The sequence below is a fragment of the Nuphar pumila genome, chromosome 13 (assembly GCF_984573655.1).
Source record: "Nuphar pumila chromosome 13, dmNupPumi1.hap1.1, whole genome shotgun sequence".
NCBI classification, from domain to species: Eukaryota; Viridiplantae; Streptophyta; class Magnoliopsida; order Nymphaeales; family Nymphaeaceae; genus Nuphar; species Nuphar pumila.
In genome coordinates this window covers 100,266,476-100,291,624 of record NC_143261.1, presented here as the reverse complement: position 1 = coordinate 100,291,624, position 25,149 = coordinate 100,266,476, and the positions used below count along the sequence as shown (strand labels likewise).

General features: G+C 37.6%; 2 protein-coding genes and 1 pseudogene across 5 annotated transcripts; 2 read left to right on the top strand and 1 right to left on the bottom strand.

Annotated features, from left to right (window-relative positions):
* The first annotated feature begins 895 nt into the window (after positions 1–895).
* LOC149819450 (Oxidoreductase family protein) lies at positions 896–8,544 on the top strand. The gene is made up of 7 exons (XM_089984639.1): positions 896–1,117; positions 1,242–1,412; positions 2,400–2,564; positions 2,696–2,860; positions 5,075–5,209; positions 6,574–6,671; positions 8,073–8,544. Exons 1-7 carry the CDS (start codon positions 944–946, stop codon positions 8,266–8,268), a joined length of 1,104 nt encoding a protein of 367 aa, XP_089840765.1. The 5' UTR covers positions 896–943; the 3' UTR covers positions 8,269–8,544.
* A 1,015-nt stretch (positions 8,545–9,559) lies between these two features.
* LOC149819449 (cell number regulator 6-like) lies at positions 9,560–14,914 on the top strand (annotated as a pseudogene). Its single transcript, XR_016427320.1, has 3 exons — positions 9,560–10,083; positions 10,763–10,877; positions 13,815–14,914. The product of XR_016427320.1 is annotated as a cell number regulator 6-like (transcript).
* Positions 14,915–15,961: 1,047 nt separating this feature from the next.
* LOC149819448 (uncharacterized) lies at positions 15,962–24,630 on the bottom strand. Of its 3 annotated transcripts, none has more exons than XM_089985240.1 (3): positions 24,096–24,630; positions 23,617–23,769; positions 15,962–16,636 (listed from the first exon to the last, which is right to left on the bottom strand). In XM_089985240.1, exons 1-2 carry the CDS (start codon positions 24,099–24,101, stop codon positions 23,617–23,619), a joined length of 159 nt encoding a protein of 52 aa, XP_089841366.1. In that variant the 5' UTR covers positions 24,102–24,630; the 3' UTR covers positions 15,962–16,636. The 3 variants fall into 3 exon arrangements, with proteins under 3 accessions (XP_089841366.1, XP_089841367.1, XP_089841365.1); XM_089985241.1 differs by having other exon boundaries at positions 15,962–16,321; XM_089985239.1 differs by having other exon boundaries at positions 15,962–16,321; positions 23,621–23,769.
* Positions 24,631–25,149: the final 519 nt, after the last annotated feature.

Sequence of the window (25,149 nt, the reverse complement as noted above, 5' to 3'; positions counted from 1 at the left end):
ATAAGGTTTATCTTCAAGATAACTTTAACAGTCTCCCTATCATCGAGAGTTTTTCTGTGCATTGTTTGTAAACTGTATGACTATGAATAGCCTTCATGTATTTGCCCAAAATCAATTCAATCAAAGGAATAGACAAGCGTGATATTCATCCCTGTCCTCTATTCGGTGATCTAAGTTTGCAATTTTTTTCTTAAATTATTAATATCAATCATATTTATTAATTAGGTTCATATATATATATATATATATATATATATATATATTCTTTCAACATGCAATGTAGCTCCTTCTACCATTCACAGGATGGTTCTATGCAAAATAATATGACGACAATTAAATGACAATAACATGATTTGCATTTATTAAACAAATACATATATTAGATGCTAAAAATATATGCAGATCAACAAATAAGAGAAACTGGACATAATAACGTATAGAAGTAGACATCTGATGCCACATTATCAATGTCAGGTAACAATTACTGGTTCTCCTACTTATGCAGCTGTTCATGACTCATGGCCCACGACCCTACACTACCAGTGTATCAAGGTCATTTTGGATAAATACCTCTCTTAGAGTACTGACCATTGGAGTTTGGGCCAGCCTATTACAATTTGGTAGCACTTGACAAACCACTTTGAGATTTGAGGCCCCTCAAAAAATACGAGGCCCTTGGCGGTGGCCTGAAATGTCAAAATCGTACGATCCATCTAATCCATTATCCATATGCATTCAAGTTGTCCACACTGTTATGTCCTGCTGTTCCGTCGAATCTTGCACAATGAATCAAACACCCTCTCAGTTACTACGTCGGCTTTTGTGAGTGCGTCGAAATGGACCGACTCTTGCAAGAGCCGTTAGCTACGTCTATAAATATGTGACGCACCCTTCTTTTGGCTAGTATGTAAGCGGTATCCAAACCCAACAAGCAGGAGTGGTGATGGCAGGGAGGGTGAAGAAGTATGGGATCGTAGGGGTTGGGATGATGGGGAGGGAGCACATGCTCAACATCGTCCACGTGGAAGGTGCTCGCGTCTCCTGCGTCGCCGACCCTCACATCCCATCCCAAGAAGCTGCCCTCCACTTGGCTGCCCAATTCAACTGGCCCCTAAAGGTTCTCTCTCTCTATCTTTCCTAGTTAGGTTTTCTGATTCATATTTGGGATGAACGAGGTTGTAACCGTTATTGGTGGAGCTACTCAGTGTGCTTAATCACTGTTTGTGTGGGAAAATTTGCAGGTTTTTTCTGGACACCGTGAGCTGTTGGACAGTGGGCTGTGTGACATCGTGGTCGTGTCGACCCCAAACATGACCCATTTCGAGATCCTCATGGACATCATCAACCACCCGACTCCCCACCACGTGCTCGTCGAGAAGCCTCTCTGCACTACTGTCAAGGACTGTAGAACAGTACGCACGCACTCTGTCTTTCCCTCCATATCTTATTCAGTGTTCATCATCCATATCTTTGTAGTATTCTTTTAATTTGGGGTGTGTTGATTAGAACCATACGTTCCATCGTGGAACGCAAATGGCGTGGGTTGAATCTGATTTGTTCAACTAAAGTATTGAACTCACTGCTGCTTGGAGTATAGATCCACCGTGTGAAGCCATTCGACCCTTCAGAGTTGGTGATAAATAGCTCTATCACGTGCGGCCATGGTGTACTTGAAAGTTGGTGATGTTCATAAATTGTTCTTCTTTGTTGGCGATTTCTATGTAATTGTTGAATTCCTAAATGATTCATTGTTTCGGGGTTCGTTGAATTCCTAGTCTGCACCTCCTTTGTTGCTTGCCTTATATTTCGCATGCATATTAAAATTCTACCCTTTTTGTTGGTACTATTATTTTGTTGTTACTTATTGGCACATTGTTTTCTAGAAAAAATCCGTCTGTTGGTTAATTTTTAGGCAATATATAAGAGTCTTATTTCTACTTCCCATTGTTGCAATTGTCGGTGATCTTTTCCCATTATTGTGTTATTATCCTGATATTTTGGAATAGCGACAAAAGCTCTGATAAAAATCATGTTAAGTGGAACTTGTTGTGAACTTTTGGTGAAAAATGTATGTAAGTATATCCAATTTATTAGTATCTGATGGCGAAAATATTTAAATTTCACAAAAAAATCTGTCTTACCCTCATTTTGTTATGTTTTCCTATTTTGAATATTTCACAAAATTTCCTTGCTACTTCCATTTTTCTTCCCTGTTTTCAACATTTGATCTTTTCTTAAGATCGTTATTTTAAAAATTATGAAAAATCGATATTTGGAAACTCATAAGAAATTCACATTCAATAAGTTGCCACATCTTTCCTCTGTTCACTATGCTTTCCCTTGTCTGAAATAGTCACGTCTTTTAGTAATCTCCGCTCTTTCATTTGCATATCTTGTAGGTCATTGAGGCAGCTCGGAGAAGGCCTGAGATCATTGTACAAGTGGGACTGGAATACAGATACATGCCTCCTGTAGCTAGGTTGATTGAGATAGTCAAGGGTGGAGCACTTGGAAAAGTGAAAATGGTGGCCATTCGCGAACACCGGTTTCCTTTTCTTGTCAAAGTATGCTGTACTGCTTTGTCACAGTGCATTAATCAGGATACTGCATGGGGATTTTGTTTAATCTTACCACAAGTTGGTTCCTAATCCCATATAATTGTTACTCTTGCCATTAACGGTTCATATTTTCACAGGTGAAAGATTGGAACCGCTTCAATATAAACACGGGAGGAACTTTGGTGGAGAAGTGCTGCCATTTCTTTGACCTGATGAGGTTGATCGTTGGATCAAATCCTGTTCGAGTGATGGCTTCTGGTGCTATTGATGTTAATCACAAAGATGAGGTGTATGATGGAAAGGTGGGGAATTTTCATCCCAACTCCGTACTGCTCATAGTTCATTAGGTTGTAGCAGGTGTATATGCATGCATTCCTATCAGTTTTGAGGCATGTCTTTTTGATACTCTTAAAATGATTATTCCCTCGCAAATATTTTGGTCGGTAGACAGTTAATTACATGAGCTCTTTCTCTGTGCTATGAAAGGATGAAATATCCTACCAACCTAAATATTTAACATCTTACACTTCTTGTGTCTCTGTCCCCAGCAATTGAAGGTTGTTGTAAGTGATGGGGTAGAGCTGTATGTCCCGAGCTAACTGACAGTCAAGGGTGCAATCTTTACTATTTGTTCCTAATCATCATGGACCGTGAGACAACACAAATCATTAAATGATCGGTTCAGCTTGGTTATAACAGATTAGAGAACACATTCTCATTTAAAAGAATCTTGGCATGAAATTCCAAAAGGAATACCAGCTTCTCAATTTTCTCATTCAACTTCTTCTAGACTGGAACCTGAACTTCAAAATTTGTTTCTAGCTCGGTGCATGTTTTGCCTACTAATTACAAGCATAGGAAGTAAGTTTGGAAACTGAAATGATAGGTGTAAACATGCCATTGGTCAAGTACCTTGAAAAACATGAATCCAAAACATAGTGCGCCAATAGAAGGATGCTCCTGTTAAAGATGTTGAATAAATAACTAGGAAAGAGAGTACACTTGCAACCTCTCAAATTTAGTGGACTGGGTTTAGTATCATGTTTAAGTAGTGGGTTCAGGACGTTGTTTGTGTTCCAAGTGCTTGATTGCATCATTGTCCCATGCACAATATGCATAGCATATTGCACATGCATGTAATTTAGTAACAAGAAGTTCCATTTGTCCAAAGGACAAGTTCGTGTGCTATCAACATGTAGCATGGACCAGTACATGTTATTTGAGAATATTTAATTATCAAATTAAAAAAATCTTTGGTGAATCAGATCTATTGTGAGTTATGAGTTGCATTCTGGTGCGTTTTTAATTTCAATAACTTGTGTCAGATTTCATATTGCAGACATACTTGCCCTGTTTTCCAAGCTTGCTTGTCAGGATTGATGACAACAACCTGGAACAATCCCATGTCACTGTAGGAGGATCTTTTCCAGTTAGAATGTAGCAGTTGTTAGACACTTTCTTGTGCAGAAGTGTCAGAATTAAAAGAATTATAGAAGATTGAGAACAATATAAATTGGTGGGATTGGGAATCATAGAGTACCCAAGTCTAGTTAAGTTGTAAATACTTGTCAGATAAGGATCTTGTTCTGATTTAGGCACACTTATAGGAACTCCCCAGTCCCCACTAAATTTTAGTGCAACTTTTCTGCTGACCTGAACCTTACCTCTTAATCTCCACTGTGCTGATGTTCAAATCAGACCGTCACTTAGAAGCAACATGAACTTCCAATGAGTGCACATGTATTCTAGATCATGTTCACCAGCACGATATAAAAACCTATAGAAGGTATGATCCATTGTTGCCTCGATCCCCACTTTTACAACTAATGTACACAACAAGCTAGTACAATAATAAAGGTGCTTTGCTAGTGTGTATCATATAGAGATGCATTTTTATGATATACCAAGGTCAAATTATGTATGCTTATATTGTTTGGGATTCTTATAGTCAGCAATCAGCATGAATATGCTTGTATGCATCTTTTATGATATACCAAGGTCAACTTATGCATTTTCTTTATTGTCTGGACTTCTTACAGACAGCATGAATATGCTTATATGTTTACATTTATATCATTCACTTATCTGACAAGAATTTTAAAACAATTTACACACGTGTACCCCCAAAAGCAAAGAGCCAAAATTCAACATGTACTAAATTGTAATCCATATTTAATGTCTTAAATTAGGAGACCAATATTTTAACAAAAAAGGAGACATATTTGTCCTGCAAGAAAGAAGACTGTGTAGCTTAACTGTACAATCTGGGAATACTTGCCTCGGTTCATAGCCCAGAACCCCTGTACTGACATTCCAAAAGAGTTGGGAGTTCTATGATGCAGCTTTAAGTCATTGACAGGCATGGGATTTTGGACTATTTTCTCCTTTGCTACATATTGATTCATGTAAAAGTTGGCCTTATCAAAGTAATTTCTTTATTCGACTATGATGCGAAATTCATTCTGTTTTGTAGGAATCTTGGTTCTCTCTCCTTACTAATTGTCATTCAAAAACAGGTACCTGATATTATTGATAATGCATTTGTGATCATAGAGTGCGAGAATGGATCACGAGGCATGCTTGACCTTTGCATGTTTGCTGAGGGTAGTAAGAATGAACAAGAAATATCAGTTGTAGGCGATGTGGGAAAGGTAAAATCCAGCTCTGGTGTACTGTTTTGAACAATAAATTTGAGTCGAATTCAACTGGCATACCATCATGTAGGTTACTTCAAAGAATATCAGAGAAGTCCCCTCTTTCATTGCCAGGGTTTGCATGTGTGTGAGAGACTGAAAGGTCACGTGTGTCTTGTAGTGTCCATTGTTTCGGGTGGGCCTTAACAAGGTCATCTGCCTTTATTGCCCATTACACGTTTCAGCATTTTATGGTGGTGCATTATAATTGTTTGACATCTGATACCTTCAAGCTTTGTTTCTAATCTAGGCTTGATATCCTATTCGAAAAAGATTCCTGTCTCAATTTTCAAAAGTTCCAGAGTGGGAAGAGAGAATACAAATTTTGTAAATTTACCAGAATAACCTTGGTGGTAAAAACCAGTACACAATGGCATTGTTGAATTATAAGATTCAGTAGGTCTATATGGGTTAGTGTAGTGGTTCAGATCTGCTAAATAATGTGAGCGTTAAATTAACCCTTCTGCACCCCTCCCCCTCTTCAACACTCACATATTACTTGTACGTTTGTGTGTATGTGCATGTATCGTTGGTATTTTATTAATGTCATGAGCTTTCTAATGGAATTTCTGGAAAAAAAAACTGAAAAGCATTGCAAGATTTCGTAAGCACTTTAAATTTGATTCCTTCAATGCTGGAATATTGGACACTGTTAAATTTAGTATTATCTTAAGATTTCCAGTTTTTTTTTTATATATTGAAATAAAGAAAATTTCACCTGTTTTACTTTTTTTTATGCTTTTTTCAATAGTGTCTAAATGTTCCTCAGAAAAATGGCAAGAATCCTCAAAATTTTAATTTATAACCAAGAACTGGAGGCTATTAAGTTTGCTTATCTTTCCATCTAATTATTTTCTGCAATCTTTTCTGGAAATTGGCATTTCTTCTATTATTTAGTCCCTTTGCTTGAAAACACATCTCCAAGTGCCTGATGAGTATGCTACGATTACTTGCTCAACTCATAATGGTTCGAATGTCCTTGGGGACCATATGAGGTATGCCCTATCCTAATACTGGCATTATAACACAAAGTTTATACTCCGAGAAGTTACTGTGTGGTCATGAGAACCATTGGTTGGTTGATAAAAGTACTAGGATTTTAGTGCTGGAGGTCTTCATTTTGTTGGAATCTTACTGCATTACGTCTGTAGTATATTCTACCAATTTATTTCTCTCTGTTTTGCTGAGCTATTCATTTAGACTTGTATCAGAACTTCCTATTTCGGCTCTATGAAGTTTCAGAAATTGCTAAAACATTCTATAACTTTCCGTTATGTTATTTTTTATCGTTTCATTCCAACTTATGATCTTATTCTTACCAGGGCGAGGCCTTTGTTCCTGAGAGCATAGTGCGTGTTGGCACTAGAGCTGCGGGGCGAGCTGGAGTTCAAACTATTGAAGTGAAGAATGAACAGATCAAGTGAGTAATTTAACTCTCTCTAAAATCCTATCTAATAAGTTGGTTTAGATCAAAAGAAGGTTTTGAAGGAACCCCACGTTTAGGCTCAACTACAAGGGAACTATTATAACTTATGAGGTTTGATACTTTGATTTGTTCCTTTAACTGGAGGAGCCAAAATGGTTTAAAGTTCTCTTCTGAATTTCAATGGCACAGAGAGACACCACGACCTGTTGCAGGTTGTTTTGGAGAAGTTTGAGATAAACCAGCTTGGTTATTCAATCTCAACTCCATTTGATTTTGGTGGTCCAAATCCTCTTTTGCATGTCACTAATGGGTTTGGGGAGATTTTATATATATACACACACACATTTTGGACCTTGTATGGAATATATGTTGGATATATATATACACATTTTGTACCTTGTGTGGAATATATGTTGGACCTTCCTTTAGTTGGATGGTCCCACTTCCACATATATGTATATAGGAAAAGTGGTAGGTGCTTGAACATTAAGTACTTGACACGTACTTGAACATGCTGGCCGTCCATCGCGCGCTTGAAGGATGGCCAGCGTAAAAAACAAAAAACAAAAACAAACGAGCAATAGCGGTGACTTTTGTCGCCGCTATTGCTCGTTTGGCAGAAAAACTCATTTTTGATGCTGGCCGTCCATCAAGCGCGCGATGAACGACCAGCATGTTAAAGTACATGTCAAGTACATAATGTTCAAGCAGTTACACACTACTATATATATATATATATATATATATATATATATATATATATAGAGAGAGAGAGAGAGAGAGAGAGAGAGAGAGAGAGAGAGAGAGAGAGAGAGAGAGAGAGAACTGCAGATTAGATGTGAAAAGAGAGATAACATGAATGCGACAATGAATCATCTTTGTTTGGGCTGAATCTTCTTTACAGGTTGACACATTAACTTTACAGTGTAATTAGGCTATTTAAAAGGTATAAATATCGGCTTACATATGAAAGAATTTTGACAAATATTTTCATTAACTCCACTATATCACAAACTCACCATGATATGTATGTAGTATTCCCAAGAAATTCATGGTATTCTTAGCCATATAGTCTGCACATGTGCAGTTGGCAGTTATCGTGATTCTTTTGTTGCTACTGGACTCTCTCTCTCTCTCTTCCTTTTTGCCCTTGTCATCGGGTTTTATGGGAAAAAGACATATCCATGTATAAGATGCACGACAATCAAATCTTATGGTTTGGATGATTCAACTTATTAAATATTGAACTATTTATGGTTCTGGGTTCAGATATTGAGCCATATGCATGACAATCAAATCTTATGGTTTAGATGATTCAACTTATTAAATATTGAACTATTTATGGTTCTGGGTTCAGATATTGAGCCATATGCTTGGTTTTGAATATGTAAACAGGTATGAAGGGCTGCATCATGGGTCAAGCTATTTGGAGCACCTCAATCTATTGGCCGCAATCGATGCTCACAGTAGCCGGAGCCCAGTAGTTAGCTTGGAAGATGGCTTATACTCAGTAGCTACAGGTGTGGCAGGTCAATTATCAATAGAGAGAGGCTGCTTTGTTACAATACAAGAAGTCATGAATCTCAACTAAGGGTTCTTCATTGCACAGCTTGGTGGGGGGCATGTGTTATGCACTTCCTCAACAGCAATGGTTAAGGTCAAACTATCATAACTGAGGGGTCTCGGGTTCGAATCCGGGCTTGTCTTCCTACTGATAAAATCCAGCCTTCTTTTTATCATGAACGTACCATTAATATTTAAGCAGCCGTTGTAATTTGTTAGAACCGATTACTGTATTTAAGCAACCGTTGTATTTTGATTAGCGTTAGACACTTTGGATACAGAACTAAGTGGTAATCATATGTTTAAAATATCGTGATCTTGTTGCAATATTTTCAAAATTTGGTAAGAAAACAAGATAAAGTATGTTATTTTTTGAAATATCGATTGTATCTAAATATTAGCAAATTTATCGTAGTATTTTTAATGTCTGAAAAAATATTGAATAAAGCACGATATTTTCAAAATGTAGCCTATATTTGGCGTATAACAACTTCATCATGGTATTAATGTAAGGGTATAAAAGGTATGGGTTTGGGCCGGTTATCCATCCAAACCTGAGTTGATTTAGTCAGATCCAGGTAAGAAAATAATATCTGGCGAGCTTATTGAATTGTTTCAGTTTTGTGATTTTACAGCTGAGACCCAATCCAAATATGAATCTCGACTTTGGTTGTATATAAATTTGGATTCAAGGTAGGATATATGCTTTCTCCATGTGACTTCTAGTGGGACTAGGCTTCATCCGATTAGATCCGACTCCAGTACAATCCGGTTGCTAAAAGTGTCGTGTCAATCTGCTTCTGACTCGGATAGGTTCGAACCCTGATCTGACTTTGAATTTCAGGTAGTGGGTCCGGACCTGGTTCTGATCAAGTCTACCATAAAGTAAACCATACTCAGGTCCTATAAGAATCACATGAACCCTACAAAACAATATTTTTTCACTTTAACATTAAAAAACAATGGATCTTAATCGGAACTCAGGTCAGACTCGAGTCTAGTATGATTCTCACAAACCATACCCAGCTCCATATACTAATCGAACCCTTTAGTTCCGATCCGAATTCTAATCGGACCACCTTCTTTGTTACGGGTCGGGTCTGGGTCAAACCAGACCCACTGACACTCCTATGTGCCTGGACTAATATGGATTTGGACCTGTCGATAAGATCCGACCCGGATTCGACCGTTGACGCCACGGGCGACTTGAATGTGTGAATGGTGGCGTTGCACCCTTTTATTTTTTGAGCTCGCCCGAGAGGTGAACGGTGTAATGTAACTCCTCCCGTGCTTTGCGTCGTAACGTCTCCCTTGTTCCTTCTTTCGGACTGATGGTCTCTTTCCTCGTTCTTTCCTCTTCCGATTGCTATCCATATTTATTACTTCAATTGTAGATTGCTCTTCTCCTTCTGGGCATGAAGGGTCCGATCGTTTCACGAAGCGTTGGTGAGAGTTCTTCCTGAATCTGGAGTTGTTGGGGTGAAAGAAGAAGTGGCTGAATTTCCAAATCAGCCATTTCGTCGATTTTTCTTGGGAAACTTCTGATTTTGTGGTAATTGTGCAGAGGTTGGGACTAATCCTGAAGTGGGTGTTTCTTGTTGTGTGTTTGAAGAGGGAGAGAGAGAGGAGAGGTGAAGGGGGTTTGTGGGGGTGATTCTTGGTGTTTTTAGATAAGGAAAAAAGAAAGGGGTTTGGGAAATTTGGTGATTTTCTTTTTTTATCTTCCTTTGCGATGGCGGGAGACACGATGAAGTCGCATTATGTGAAGCTGAGGAAGGACCAAGATGGGCCTATGGAGGAAATCTTGCCGGGAGAGTTGAACCAGCCTGTGCAGGTTCCCCAGGTCAGAAGTTGAAATCTCTCTCTCTCTCTCTCTCTGTGGGTAAGTCAAGATCATGATGAATTTCGGCGTTTTTTCGAGAATTGTGATGTTGATCTTGTAAATCAAGATTTAAAAGGAAAGGTAAAGACTAGTTTTGATTCTCCGAGCCTTTTTCTCTTGATCTTTGTGGATCTATAGAAAATGCCGTTGATCTATTATTATTTCAGTGATGGTTGTCTATTTGAGTCGGTCGATCTGTGTTATTCGTACCGAGTCCAACACGGCGACCTTCCTTTTTGTTTTCTAGTTCCGTACTAATGGCGTGTGAATGATTCTGATTGAGGCTGTCTGTAATTTTGCTATTTTTCGGCGCCTTATATCAAAGAAATCCAATGATGGTTGTGGTTAACAAGGAAATTCACAAGGCAAACGAACTGTGGACAATGATGAGAAATAGCGCAAGGGATTTTATTGGCATTAATCACTAGTAAGACATGTCTAAAGCTTTAAGCGGACACATTCTAAACTTCCCTTATTATCCTTAGATGAGGAAAATGTCCTCATATATTATCAGCATTCTGGTTGTTCTCTGCCCCATTATATCAGAATGAATTGGAGATGGTAGTTTTTTTGTGAATTTCGCTGGGATTGGTGTTAGCAAAGGAAATTCTTAGGTGTATGATTCTATTCTATTGGGCAGTTGGTGGTGCACAAATGTCGTGAGTGTGGACAGCCTCTCCCTGCTAACCATGAGGCTCCTGCCGATGAGGCCTGGACGACTGGGATTTTTGGATGTGCAGAAGATACTACCAGTTGTAAGTTTTTTATCGCTATCTTTGCAAGTTTTTTGGTCTTGCTTAATTGCAAGTTTGTGACCTACTCATGGGGGAAACTTCAATTTACTCCCATGTCATGTTCCCTTATGTGTTCTTCTTTATGAGAAGCGACACAAAAATAGCATGTCCCTGTATCCTTTGCCGTTCACTGTGACATGGTTTGGAACCATAAACTGTTGCTTTTTTTTAGCTAAATAAAACATGATGACACTTATGTAAAATGTTATATATACTTTGATGGACCCTGTGGCTGTTTCATGCTAATACACACGTGCATGCACACACACCATACATATGCAAACACACATGCTGAACTGTGAGAAGAAAGATGAGCCATGATATCAAAGCACCAATATACAAGGTAATACTTAAGAATCTCTTCGGGTAGTATCTCACTCTCGGTATAAAGTTTCCTAGCTAGTGTCCTAGGATAGGCATCTTCTGTCACCTAAAGTATATAGTTCTGTTATGAGATAATTTGAGAAGATCACAAAATTTGTCTTCATATTTTATTTTGTCCTTCCTAGATCATATTATGCTTGAAATTGTGAAGATTTCTCTCTTTTGCATAGATCCCCTTGATCTTGATTTACCCTATGCATGTTTGGCACAAAGAAATAATTCACTGATCGCCATTCACTATTTTGGTTCCACAGAATTGGTTTTCTGCTGTTTAACTTTTGATGCTTGCATCTCCTTTCATTAATCTCATTGCTTTTCTTGAGATAGTAATAGTACTAGTGCGTGCTGACCTTGGCGGTCGTGATAGTGAGATCTAAGGATAATTATGGTGCTGGTTGCAATGGTGCAAGCATTTGCACAGGGTTTGTGGGGGTGTGTATATGCGTGTTTCATGTGCAGGCACACATACACATTATATATTTATATGCAATGATGCATACATGCACTTATGTATGGAAGGCAAAGATGCAATAAACTCTACTATGGAGCATTTATGACACCATTTAGGTTGTATGTCCAAATTCCATCTTACAAGTGGTAACAACTCGATTGTCATGTATGGAGATAGCCATAAATGATGGTTATGAGTGGATTACCATTGATGGTGGTCCAAATTTTAAATGGAATTTCAGTCATTATTTTTTATAAATGGCCCAGATGACATCATACATGCTCCACATAGAGTTGGCTGGATCTTCCCCCTTCTATATAAGAACATGTGTCTACAGGGACACGTTCTTATAGTCTCTTACATCTGGGTGAAAACGACATGACAAGTGCATACGCCGTGTGACATGTCATGACATGTCCTGCACTATTTTTGCATTATTCTAATAAAAGTAAAAGATCCATGTCCTTGCATTCTTGTTTTAAATTTTTTTTGCATATTTGTGTCTCACATCCATATCAAGTCAGCATACATGTCCATGTATATGTGACATAGGTCTTTGGTTCCATCGGTGGCACTAATAGATCAGTATCACCTATCTATTAGTGTCACCAATGTTTTAAGATTCCACTTATATGATTGTAGATTTGACCATATTGATGTAATCTACATAAATCATTTAGTTGAGAAGATGTGTTAGGTAAAGAGATTTTTTATGTTTGCTGGTTCTTAAAAGAATTTAAATTTTACATCAAAACAAATATATCCAAAGCATGTTTCTTAGTAAATAAACCATGGTAAACACATATGCAGGGTCTAAATTAAGTAAATAAATATGAAGATAAAGGAAATTGTAATGAAGTAGCGATGGATGCTTCATTTGTGTGTGTGCACTGTGAAAACTACTCCATGTGGAGCATCTATGGCATGATATGCGCTATATGATCAAATTCAATATGATGTTTCAGGTTCACTCATGTTTATGCATTATTGCCGGTTTCTTTGTGTAGAGTATAAGGTGTTATTTCAATAATTTTTACCTTTGTTGACATCTCAGTTTTTTTATCTTTTGTTACCTACCACAAATTTCTCCTTTTTGTTGGTTTTCATAAGTAATTAGGACCATCTATAATAAATATGTTAAGTTGTGAAATCTAATTTGTCTTTTGTAATAAATGACTATAAGTGTGTGGTTTACAAAATATGTTTTAGTGCTATGGTCTAGGAGATATCTCATTGTCACCACCGACATATGTTTTAGTGCTATGGTCTAGGAGATTTCATTGTTCACCACCCTAGGAGATCCTAATGTCATAGACAGTAGTCTAGCCTTTTTTGTTTCTATTGGTGCATTTTGCTACACTGATTCTGCAGCTGCGGGCTTTGCCTAAGCTTGTTAATATTTGCAACTGGATTTTACTGATTTTATTATAAAATATTTAAGGATTGTAACACTTGAATGATGAGTTTTTCGAGTTTGAAAGCAGTTGTGGAAAATTATTTAGTTTTCATGATGTTCATTTCTGGCAGGTTTGAATATTTTGTTACTTTTGCTGTGGTTTGATCTGATACATTGTTGATCCCCCTTTTGCTTGAGTTGTTTCACCTTATTAGGTGCTTGCACTACGTCACTACTTTGCAAGTTATATTTTGTGTGTTTGCAGCTTATTTCTTCCGACTTACTGGACCAGTCCTAAGTGGTTTGGCCTTTCTACCATTTGCAATGAATCCAGCTATCCATTTAGTTGAAAGTTGAAACTTGTTAGAAATTAAATTTTAATTGTAAAATACTTCTGGGACTTGCTGATGGAGTTGATGTTTGATTTCGGTTAATGATAGAGCTTCACAAATATTTCTTCATTTCTGATCCATAATGGAAATACTTGAAATGAAATGGGCAAAAAAAGGACTTGGCCTCGGACTTCATGTTTCACCAAAATGACAAAGCATTAATCCCTTTTCTTTCCGCACTAATAACATAGTAAATCCTTGAAGACTCGTTAATCTGGATGGGAGTGCCCAAATAGTCCTAAGATGACCAGCAACAACTAAATGAATTTTTGCAGGTTGGCATGGATTATTCTGTTCATGTGTGCTGTTTGGGCGCAATGTTGAGAACTTGAGGGAGGACATTCCTTGGACAACACCTTGAATCTGTCATGCCATATTTGTTGAGGGTGGCATGGCACTCGCAGCAGCAACTGCTGTATTGCATGCCATCGACCCAGGGACATCATTCCTGATTGGTGAAGGGTTATTGTTTACATGGTGGATGTGGTATTTACACAGGCTTATTTCGGCAAGAGTTGCAAAAGAAGTATCATTTGAAGGTCTGTGTGTGTGTTCAATTGTGCATTGCTGGTTATGTGATGGATCTTTTGTTCTTGTCTTTAGAACTCGCCATGTGATCCCTGCATGATTCATTGTTGCATGCATTGGTCTGCACTTTGTCAAGAACAACGGGAAAATGAAGGGACACCTGGATGATGATGTTGTTACACCCATGGCCATTGTAAATCCCCCGCCTGTGCAGGAAATGCAGCTGCCTACTTCAACGACAGGCGAGAATGGTGTCGATCAAGCCCATCTGGAGATGCAAGCTTTGTAGTTCGAGATGTAGGTGCATGAACTGTTGTGAAGATCTCTTTTTTTTTTTGTAAATTTTGGGCATGGAGCACCTGGAACCCAACCATCTACTTGTCTTTGGCACCACTTTTTGGTACTTCAGGAGAACATGGTATTGTTTTCTTTGTTTTCATGTACCTCAATCATAGAAAGCATTATGAGAAACATTTTCCTTGTTTAATCAACATTTTATGGATGAAATTCTACAAGCAGCTGATGACCATGTTTGTCACCATGTCATAATTTTGTAGAACTTGGATGAAACTGTTGAGAGTGCTGCAAAATTTTGGGTATGGGCCTACTGTGCAGCGTAGACTCCTGGGGCAATCAGCCTTTTGTTCAAATGTCCTTGTTAATGACTGGACATGGGCCTGAGCCACTGCAACCCTATAAACAATGAGGTCTGCCCATTGAAATCCCTTTTCACAGTCCTGTCTGCAAATGGTAATGGGGGTTTGTGTGAAATGGAGGAAACAACTGAGAGAAGACTATCGAAATGTGGCTGTTTTGTTGACCGTGTCCACACTGAAAATGTAACAAGTGTGCTAGATGACTGCATGTAGGATCAAAATGTCAAGCCAACATCCTCCTATTCCCATGTCTGCAAAGTGAAGGGTGCCCCGGGAATGAAGTGAAAAGTAACAGGTATGAATCTCATTTATTGAAAGGGAGAATGAAGAGAAAGGTAACATGTGTGAACCTCATCTACCATTAGGTATCAACACTAGACCATTTAAATCATTTTACCTTAAGAAAATGAAAGCACATGTTTGCAAGCCTATGAAACCTTTTCTCACCTGAGAAAATATGGCTTACTTTCTCACACTAGAGAGTGTTTCACAGGTTTGCAAATGTGATCTTAAGGGGCGTTTGTTATATTTCCACCCAAAGGAAGCCTATTTTGTTTGAAAGGGCCACATTGGGAGGAAAGCGCTTCCCAATTGGGGGAGGGGGGGCTGTTGAGTATGAACCCATTTTTGAGAGGGAAGCTGTTTTTTTGCATTTGTTACGTGGGTTCCACTACATATTTCTCACGAGCATGTTTGTTTCACTCTTTCTAGGAAATAGGCTCTATTTCCTATGAAAGAGAGCCTCTTTTAATGGGAAAAGGCATGAAACAAACGCCCCTTTAGTCTTAAGAAGCCCCTCCATTAGGGGCATTTGATCACAATAGCTCTCAAACAACACAAATTTTGAGAACCAAAATCTGCAGCTCGGCACAACCACTGGGACAAACCCACAACAGCGAAGCAATGGTGCAAGGCCTCTCAGCCATATCACAATCGGTCCAGAATGTTGGCCATCCATGTTGCAGAAACCTAGAATAAGTTTTTTTTACCGATGTCAGAATTGTATTAGATCCTGAATTCTGAATAGGCTGAATTCTATTTTGAACCGAATCAAGCTGAATTAGCCAATTTTTAACCAGCAAATGACACACGTCAGGAATATAATACAAATTATTTTAAAATAATTTTAAAATTCATTTTAAAAATAAACCCAATCAGCCCAGTTTCCCATCGATTTTCTGCTGATAAGTTACAAATAGGCCGATTCAGGCTGATTCAAACTATACTGATAACATTGATTTTTACCAAATTCTGATTTTTTTGGGCTTTTCTGCCTCTGCATTTGGACAATACATACAAGGAAACGGTACTTCTCTTACTGAGAAAGCTTTTTCACCTGGGTTGAAAACTTCTCAAGATCAAGCACTAGTTAGAGAAGCACCTTAGGCCTAATGTAACAGAATTAGAAGAATCATATTTGATTAATTAGAACAGCAACACGTTTGATGGGCCTGGAATGTGAATCAGATGCTCACAATTATGCGTACTATTAACATTGTTTTGCAAACATGTGAAAATTTGCAATGTGTAAATGATTTCTCTTCACATTAGTTTTGCAAATGTACATCTGATGCGGTTCCACTGCATGCGGGCAACCCCTGTGAATAGGAATCACATTCTCATACATTCAAGTGATATTTCTGCTTTGGCTTCAAGCCATCATGAGCAACAAACAATGCCGGAAAGGTAAAATCTTGACATAAGAAAAAAAAAACGAGTGACCTCAGTTGGTGTCAACATCCATCAATGCGCTGTACACTAGAATGGAAGATTTGTAGTGAATGAAACACCATAAAATTTGAAACCAGATCAAACAAATAAACGAGCAATAGGCGTGTTCTATGATCACATCCAGTGTCGAACAGTGAGAAGCTTTTCCTTCAATTCCTTCCAAATTACAGCTCTATATGACACTTTTGCCACAGAAAGAAGAAACACAGGAATAAACAGATATCATAGTATCAGACTTATAAGTTTATCAGTTACCAACTCAAATTCATCACTTCATTCTTCACATGCAATTATATTGAAACACAGAAAGAAATGGGAAGTGTGAATAGGTCTGTGTGTGCATCTAAACCCTTGTGGTCTTTCGTGCAAGGCATGACCATATTTCTAAGCCAAAGAACGTGGAAGAGTTTCCACATCACATACAACAGCTGCAAGATGAACCAACTCTCATGCCATTTATCTGAAAGACTGGTGAGAAGAGTCGGAGAAGTAGGAAGCGAGGCACTTTCAAAATTTTAGGAAGCAGAAAGCGCAAGACGACTTAGAAGCGAACCAGGAATTGTCTCGGAAGTGAACTGGAAGCGACCTAGGAAGCGAAAAAAGAAAAAAAAGTAGAAAAAAAAAACAAAAAAAATAAAGGGAAGCGCACTTTCTCTTTTTTTATCGCTTCCCCTCACGTTTTGGAAGCGCCACATTTCACGCTTTCGAAACGCGCTTCGAGAAAGTGCACTTCCCCATATGGTATGGCGCTTCTGGTAACCCTGGATGAATCTACAACTAGTAAACGAGATGAATGAGCCGAGCTTGAGGCGTTCAAGCTTAGCTAGTGCCCCTGGCCAGTCGAGTTGAGTTCGATTTCATGATGAGATTGAGCAAGTAGGCTGAGATTTAGCTGGTTTGTTCACGAAAATATAGTCTCAAAGCTCAAAGAGGTTTTGAACTGGAGACCTACACAGAGCTATGTTCGAGCTGATTCATTTATGACACACACTCACACACATATCTAAAGAATATCTAAAATATTTTTATTACAAGTTAACAAGCTGTAAACACCCCAAATTTTTCAGGTTCATTCCCGGACACCCCCCTCACAGATGTCGACCCTATGTAGCATAATGTAGGATTCTAACCCCTAGGTCTATCCCAGTTTAGGTGTCATTTCACCCATTTTCACCTGAAAATTTACCATTTTACCTTTAAGTCACCTTAGATACTTGTCAGTCAGACCCAACCAAACTCATTTTAAGTTCAGAAGATATAGAATATCAGTCATTTCTAGCTCTTCTGAACTTACAATAAGTAGATCATATTTATTTCTGATCATTTCAGCTAAAATTGGTTCATTTATCGAGAAATGAGTTCATTTCTAGCTCAGATCCAAGCCAATTGTCTCCGAGTCAGTTAATTCCAGTCGACCCTATTTCCCTGAGTCTAACCTGAGCTCACCAGAAGTTCAGGTGGCCCAGTTCTAGTCCAAATTCATTCCCCACAGTCTTGGAATCCATTTAAGCTTATTTGAGCTCGTTTAAGCTAAAATTGAGCTAATCCTTGTCAGTCTAGCTAGTATTTAAGCTCTGAATTTAGTTCATCTTAGTATAACTGACATTCATTTCAGCTCAAATCTAATACACTCTCGTTACCTACCTCACTCCAGTGTGCATTTCTCTGAGAATTGCGTCATTTCCTGATCATCCGGTTTAGGAATCTAACTGAGTCAGTGTCTTTTTAGTTCACCAAAGTTCAGAAACCCTAAAACTCAGTTCAATTCAGTTTAAACCAGTTTAAACCCCATTTTTCAGTGTCACTCTTTGCCCTGCAGGAGCAAAATCATTTCTTGATCATTTTCATTCAGAATATCAATTATATCAATTTTTTAAGCTGGTACAATTGCCAATTTGGGCTCGGATCAATCCCTTTATCTGATATTTTATCTACATCCGAGATCCAATTCATATTTCAATTTGGACATTAGATCCAATACTGGATCTGATATCCATTCTTTATTCTGGACCTGGATCTTTTATTCAATTCACTCTATTATCTATATCCAGAGTCCACTCTATTCTTTGAACTTGGATTATCTCATCAGATATCCAGAATCCAATCACTTGTCATCTTGGATCCATTCTTTGATCCAAAATCCATTTCCACTTTATTCCTGATCAACGATCCACTTTTTAAGTCCATCTATGATCCGAGAGCCATTTTTATCCATTTTATCAAGATTCAAAATTCATTTTCCAATTCTATCTAGGATCTTTCATCATTTTTATGGTTCGAGATCCAGGCCCATTTGTCATTTTAAAGCTTTGGATCCAGATACGAGTTCAAATCTTCTTCTGATTTCAAACTTGGGGATTCAAAAATCAATTTTTACATCTTATATCAAAACCCAGTGCTTTACATTTGATGTTTTGAAAAGCTTTTTCAGAAAAACATCTTTTTCAATGTGTCAGATCTGGATCCGGATCGGATCCCTGATATGAATTTTTATCAAATTCGAGTTTTAAAATGGATCTTAGATCCAATTTACTCCAGAAAAGACCCACCTAGGTGGCGTTACCTGGGGATTTATTTCTCCATTTTGTCCTTTGTTATTTCAGAGTTTCAGTCGGTTTAGGACTCTATTTTGTTTTTATCTTCTATTTTTATTTTCACTTATTTTTAAAAAAACTTCTTTAAATCTGTCATTTGTTTTAAAACCAAATGTAGGGCCCACTTAGGTGGCACATCTGAGAGATTTTCAATTCATTTAGGTCTTTTAGTTAGTTTAGTACTTCGATTTTTAACCTTTGATTTTATCCTTTATTTTTAACATTTTTAACTTTTACTTTATTTATTGTTTTAAAAACCAAATATGGGGCCCACCTAGGTGGCACCACATTTGGAAGTGTTCAAATTCATTTAGGTGTTTTCATTAGAGTTTTAGTTAGTTGGGGTTGGAAAAGTCAAAATCTAATTGATTTAAAACTCTATTTTCGTTTTTAGTATTCTTTTAAATTTAGCTTTGTTTTTAACTTTTATTTATGGCTTTAAAAACGAAATGTGGGGCCCACCTGGGTGGCGCCACATTTGGAATTTTCCAAAAGGATTTCATTAGAGTGTCACAATTAGGTTTAGTCAAAGTAAGTTTTAATTAAGGCTCTTCAAGAAAATCGCCCCCCCCCTCTTTTGGTCCATCTTCTTTAATTAAGAAGAGTTCTGATTAAACCAGAACTCTTCACCCTAGCTCTAAAAAATTGTATTAAATAGACCACATGGGCTGGACGTCCAACCCATGCTCTCCTCTTCTCCCTCTCTCCCTTGCAACCCCTAAGCCTTCCTCCTTCAGCCTCCAAGGTAAAATTTCCTCCCCTCCCCTCGCTTTGCTTATTTTGTTTTCTCTCCATTGTCGCCCCCCTTTTCTTCTCTTCTTCCTCTTTTTCTTTTGATTTTCGTGTAATAGCCTCCATGAACAACCTAAGTACAGGTAAACCCTAGTTTTTCATGTTTTCTTTTCGTATTTTGATGATTGAATATCGATTTTAGTTCAGCCACACAAAAGAACGGGATCCGATCTTTCAATAGATCGAATCGATCTTTCTGACAGCTACATTAAAGTAGAATCCCATGCAGTTTTATTTTCTGTATTTTTCTTTACATTTTCATGCATATTAGATTTAGTTTTATATTATTTCATCCATAAAAAAATTGGAAAATATTGCATATATGTTTTTCTTTTTCGTTTATGCATGTTAGATCATGTTCTTGAATAGTGTTTCACAGGCCTGTGCGAATCTTGATTCTGGCCGCGTTAACAACGTTGTTTCATGTGCGTTTTTTCATCATTTTGATCTGAATTTTTTATGAGGGTTAGATGCATATGTTTACATGAATATGTGAAATTTTTATGATTTTTGGGCATCAGATGACTCATTTATAAATTTAAGAATCAAAACCTGTTTTCTGTACCGTTAAAACGTTGTGCAGAATCAGACCCAACTTGCCGGAGTCATCTCTCTCATCAGAGATCGTATTTCAGATCCGTAAAAAGTGACGTCTTCGTCTGTGTGTCTAGTTTATTCTGTAAAAATTTTAGGATTTTCTACGGTCGTTTACTATTTTATTTTCATCCGACATCAGAACCTGTCCTGCTTGAAGATCCAACAGGCACGGTTTAGAGCCATGTTCATTTTGCCGAAGTGATTTCTCCCTAACCGAAGATCGTATTTTCGATCCGTAAAAAGTGACCGATTCGTCTGTGTATCTACTTTATGTGGTGTGATTTTTGTGATTTTTCACCATCGTTTTCTATTTTATTGAAACTCGAAATCAGAGTTTGTGTTTCTTGAATGGTAAGACATGATTTAAACCCTGGGTCATCTTGCTGAAACGATTTCTTTCTAACCGAAGATCGTATTTTCGATCCGTAAAAGGGGGTTTTCTCGACGTTATATCTAGTTTATCTCTGAAATAATTTACGAATTTTGATGACTGTTTGCTATTTTTCCTCAAACCCAAAACCAGGTTTGTCTTTCTTGCATCGTTATGTTTGGGCCAGAATTAAGTGCGTTTTGCCGAAGTCGTATCTCCTTAACCGAAGATCGTATTCCCGATCTGTAAAAATGGTTATTTTCATTGGTCTGTCTAGTTTCTTCCCGTTAAATTTCATGAATTTTTACCGCTGTTTGATATTTGATTCTAATCTAACACCGTGACAAGTACAGAGCAACAAGTTATACAACATATTTTTCTCTTTTTTTATTTAATGTTATATCCAGAATAATTATAAAAATATATTTTTCGATTGCATGTTATTTTTAGGGTTGTTAACAATGTCCATATCGATTTTCATGATTTTTAGAAATCATTTGATATGTTATTTAGTTGTTTCATAAAAATCAGATGCCCGCAGAGTCCTGATTCAACTGAAATACGGGCAAATTTAATCTTTTTTGTTTCTTTTATTATTTTCGGGATTTTAAACTTTGATCATGTTCTTAATCATGTCAGGATGCTCTCCACCCGATTTGGCATCGTTTTGAATCCGTTTGATCCCCAGATTAAGCGTATTTCAAAGATCTTTCCTGAAAAACATTGCTTTTAACCTTGTTTTATAAATAATATCAAATTTTAAGGGTATTTTGGTCATTTTTTCTTCAATTTCGAATTTATAATTTGTTCACTTTTATCATTTATTTAGTCATGCATCATCCATTATGTCATTTAAACATTTTATTTTATGAATGCATAGGAAAAAGGCTTATTACAGACAAATATCCCTCAATTTCCAGATATTGTTTGATAAATCCCGAAAAGCCTACATTTTTCTACCAAAATGTTTGCTAATTTTGCAGAGAAACTCAAGACATTATTTTTTTTATTTTTCCTTTTTCTTTTATTTATTTTATTATTCAATTATTCGACGTAAATTGTAATCAAAAGCTAAAAATAGTGAAAATTTAATATTAATTGTGATAGTTGATGATTCATGCATATTTTAAATTCACAATGGTCAACACGAATGACATATACACCTTCTTCTAAGGAGTTAATAAACTCAGTGGAGTTCGTATTTGTGGCCATAGTCAGAATACGAACGATACTCAGATTTATCATCTTCTTTTAAGTTACAAACGGCCTACACTCTTAGGCTGTCTTCAAATATCATACCATATTCCAATGTTTTCGAAAACTCAAATATTTTTCGAAAACCCTACTAATAGAAATCAATGAGATAAATTCGATACATACTCATGACCATAGTCAGGTGTATGTGGAGAATCCGTCTTATTCGAGTTCTATAAGGCATATAAACCCCCTCTTTCATTTTATACGAATTCAATTTCTGAGAAGAAAGGAGATTTCTCAAAGCATTTCCGAATTTCTTTTCCTGCAAGAATGATTTTACAAAACCATATTTCATTTATCATATAGGTTAGTTAGTATCATTTTCTAAGTCTTTTCCTCAAAATCGATTTTCTCAAAATCTTCAGTTTTCAAGACATTTTCAAATATTTTCTAAGTCTAATTCACGATTTTTCAAGTTTTCTTTTCTTCAAAAAAGTATTTTTCAAGTTTGAATCACGATTTTCAAATCATCTCCTTTTCCAAGTATTTTCAAATCAAATATTTGAAGCATATATCATGTTTTCGATCTGCATTTTTCTAAGTCATAGCATATGCCTGCTTCTTTGTGCAACTAGGAAATAAAATAATGATTTAGATAGTTGAGCAAAGCAAAAGCACATGATTGATACTTGGTTCGATTACCCCTAGTTATGATGCTAAGAACGGTTGAACCTCATACCGAGAGGCGAGTCCCATTCTAAGAAATTTTTTCGTATTTCAAAAACGAAGACGAGTTGTTTTCAAAACTTTTTCAAAGGTCAGTTTGACTTGCGAAAGTAAAATTTTGCATGATAACACAAGCCTATATGAGCCGAACATATATTCTTGGTGTTCAACACCTATTATACGAGTTCAAATAAAATCTTTATGAGCCCAACATGACCCAACCACAAGTAGCTCACCTCATTTCCCTGCCCCACGTGAAACCAGGGCTGGTAAACAAGCTGAATGATCCGAGCTTGAAGTGATCAAGCTTGGCTCATTCTAGTGGCAAGCCAAGCCAAGTCGAGCTCATAATGAGCTCAAGTTCAAGCTCATAATGAGCACTAGATCGAGCTGGGTTGTTTATAGAAAAAATATATTCTTTTAGAGCTGGAAGAAATAGGATTACAAACAAAAATACATGATAAGTATATTTAAAATATATTTCTTATTACCTAACGAGCTTATACTAGTTGAGCTGAGCCGAATACCAATTGTTCATATTCAGCTTGCCGAACCCATCTTATGCATCACAACAAGCTCTTTACCAACCGAGCCATGAGCGGCTACGCTTGTTTCCCATCAATACACGAAACCCAACACGGGGGATGGTTTCGCCTGGTGGCTACATAACCAGCTCCACAATTCTAAGCAGTCCAAATTCCAGATGGATGATAGAAAACATTCCAAGAATTCAGACAGGGAACCGATTGACAAATAGTCGAACACGAACAGACTCTCCACACAAAAATTCCCCAGATAAGTGCACAAAAGGATGCCAATAAAAAAATGTAAAAAAAATAAAAAACCAATAAGACTGCAATCAAATTGACAAACGGAAAAGGCACACCTACGTCTGCTTGGAGTAGGAGGATGAAGATGGGACGCGCTTGTTGCGGAACATCACGTAGCCAACGGGAAAAGCGATCCCCACCATCATTATCACGGCCCCGATTATGTACCTCAGAGGGCCTGGTGCCTCTATCTCTAGAAGCCTCCTCATCTGCAAATACAGAACCAGAAAACCCTAGATTCATCATCCATACCCACCTCAAAACCCTAATTCCTTTCTTCCCATGATCCCAGAAGAAAACCCAAATTTTCGTTCTTCCAATGTACCCAACAAGAGGAAAAAGGAAAAAATAAAACCCTAAATTCGCACCAGATCCACCAAGAAAACACAAGAATTCAGTCAAAGTCGATGCACAACCGCTGAGAACCCTAGTTTTTTCCTCAATTTCCAGAAGGGAATTAGAATTCCCATAATTCTCTAAGTAAATTTGATAAAATCGAGACTAAGAACGAGATAAGTAGAAGCAAGAAACTCACCGGCATCTCTACACCAGAACGAAGATCGTTAGTTCGTTACTCGCTTTCTTTGAGATGGTAAGCAAAAGGAACCAGAGTCGTCGCTATTTAAAACTCTGTGACGAGAGGCGTAAACGGGTCGGATTCGATTCACATGTCCCTAATGTATCCTGCATAATCCAGATCCAGAATGGAGTTTCGAATTGCTGTGTTTGGATTGGGAGTTTGGGTCGGAAGCTGGGGCGTCGGAGGCACGCTGCGGTTTCCCCGACGTTCTCGGCTGTTTGGGAGCAGCGGTGTTGCCAAAGCGTTGCGTTGGGGATGGACTCACCAACGTTATATTTCAACTCCATGGCCTCTCGCTGTATCTGTATAAAACCCTAATATCTCACTTCTGCGTTCTTCCTCTTCTTCATACGCAGCAGGTACTCTCTCTCTCTCTCTGGTTGCGCGTGTGTATGAAATCCTAATCACTGGCTTCTGCTTTATTCTTCATATTCCCTTGTATAGTTCCCTCGGGCCGCTGTGCGTAGAGCATTCAAATCATCTGCTCTTCTCTTCTCACTTCGCTTTCCTCGCTCTTCGTGACTCCTTCCTTCATTCTCTGTGACGATGTGGATTCTTTGTATTGTTTTCTCCAAATTTACTTGCTATTTATGTGCATCGCTGTTTGTGTGCGTTTTTTGATCTAGTTTCTTCCTCTGGATGCTCTACTATTATTGGTGTGTAATGCTGCTCGTTTTGATCAGAGGGTTAAATTGCAGTTTTTGCTAAATTTTTGAGCTTTGTTTCAATGTCCGTTGAAGAGACTAGAATATGAGAACTAGAAATATGGGCATTTTCAAAGCTTTTTTTGCAAATCCAACCATGTGGATGTGCTTGGCATGGTGAACTTGCTAGGAATCAACCATTGGATCGTGTATTTTCGATGAAAAAATGTGTTTTTTAATGCTTGAATATTTATGAAGATTATGAGCTATTGAATCTCGTTTATGCATCAAAATCTGATGATTCAAGAGCGGGTTCTTATAAAACCAAACATCTGTACGGTTAGATTCAAGAGAAAAGAACAAAA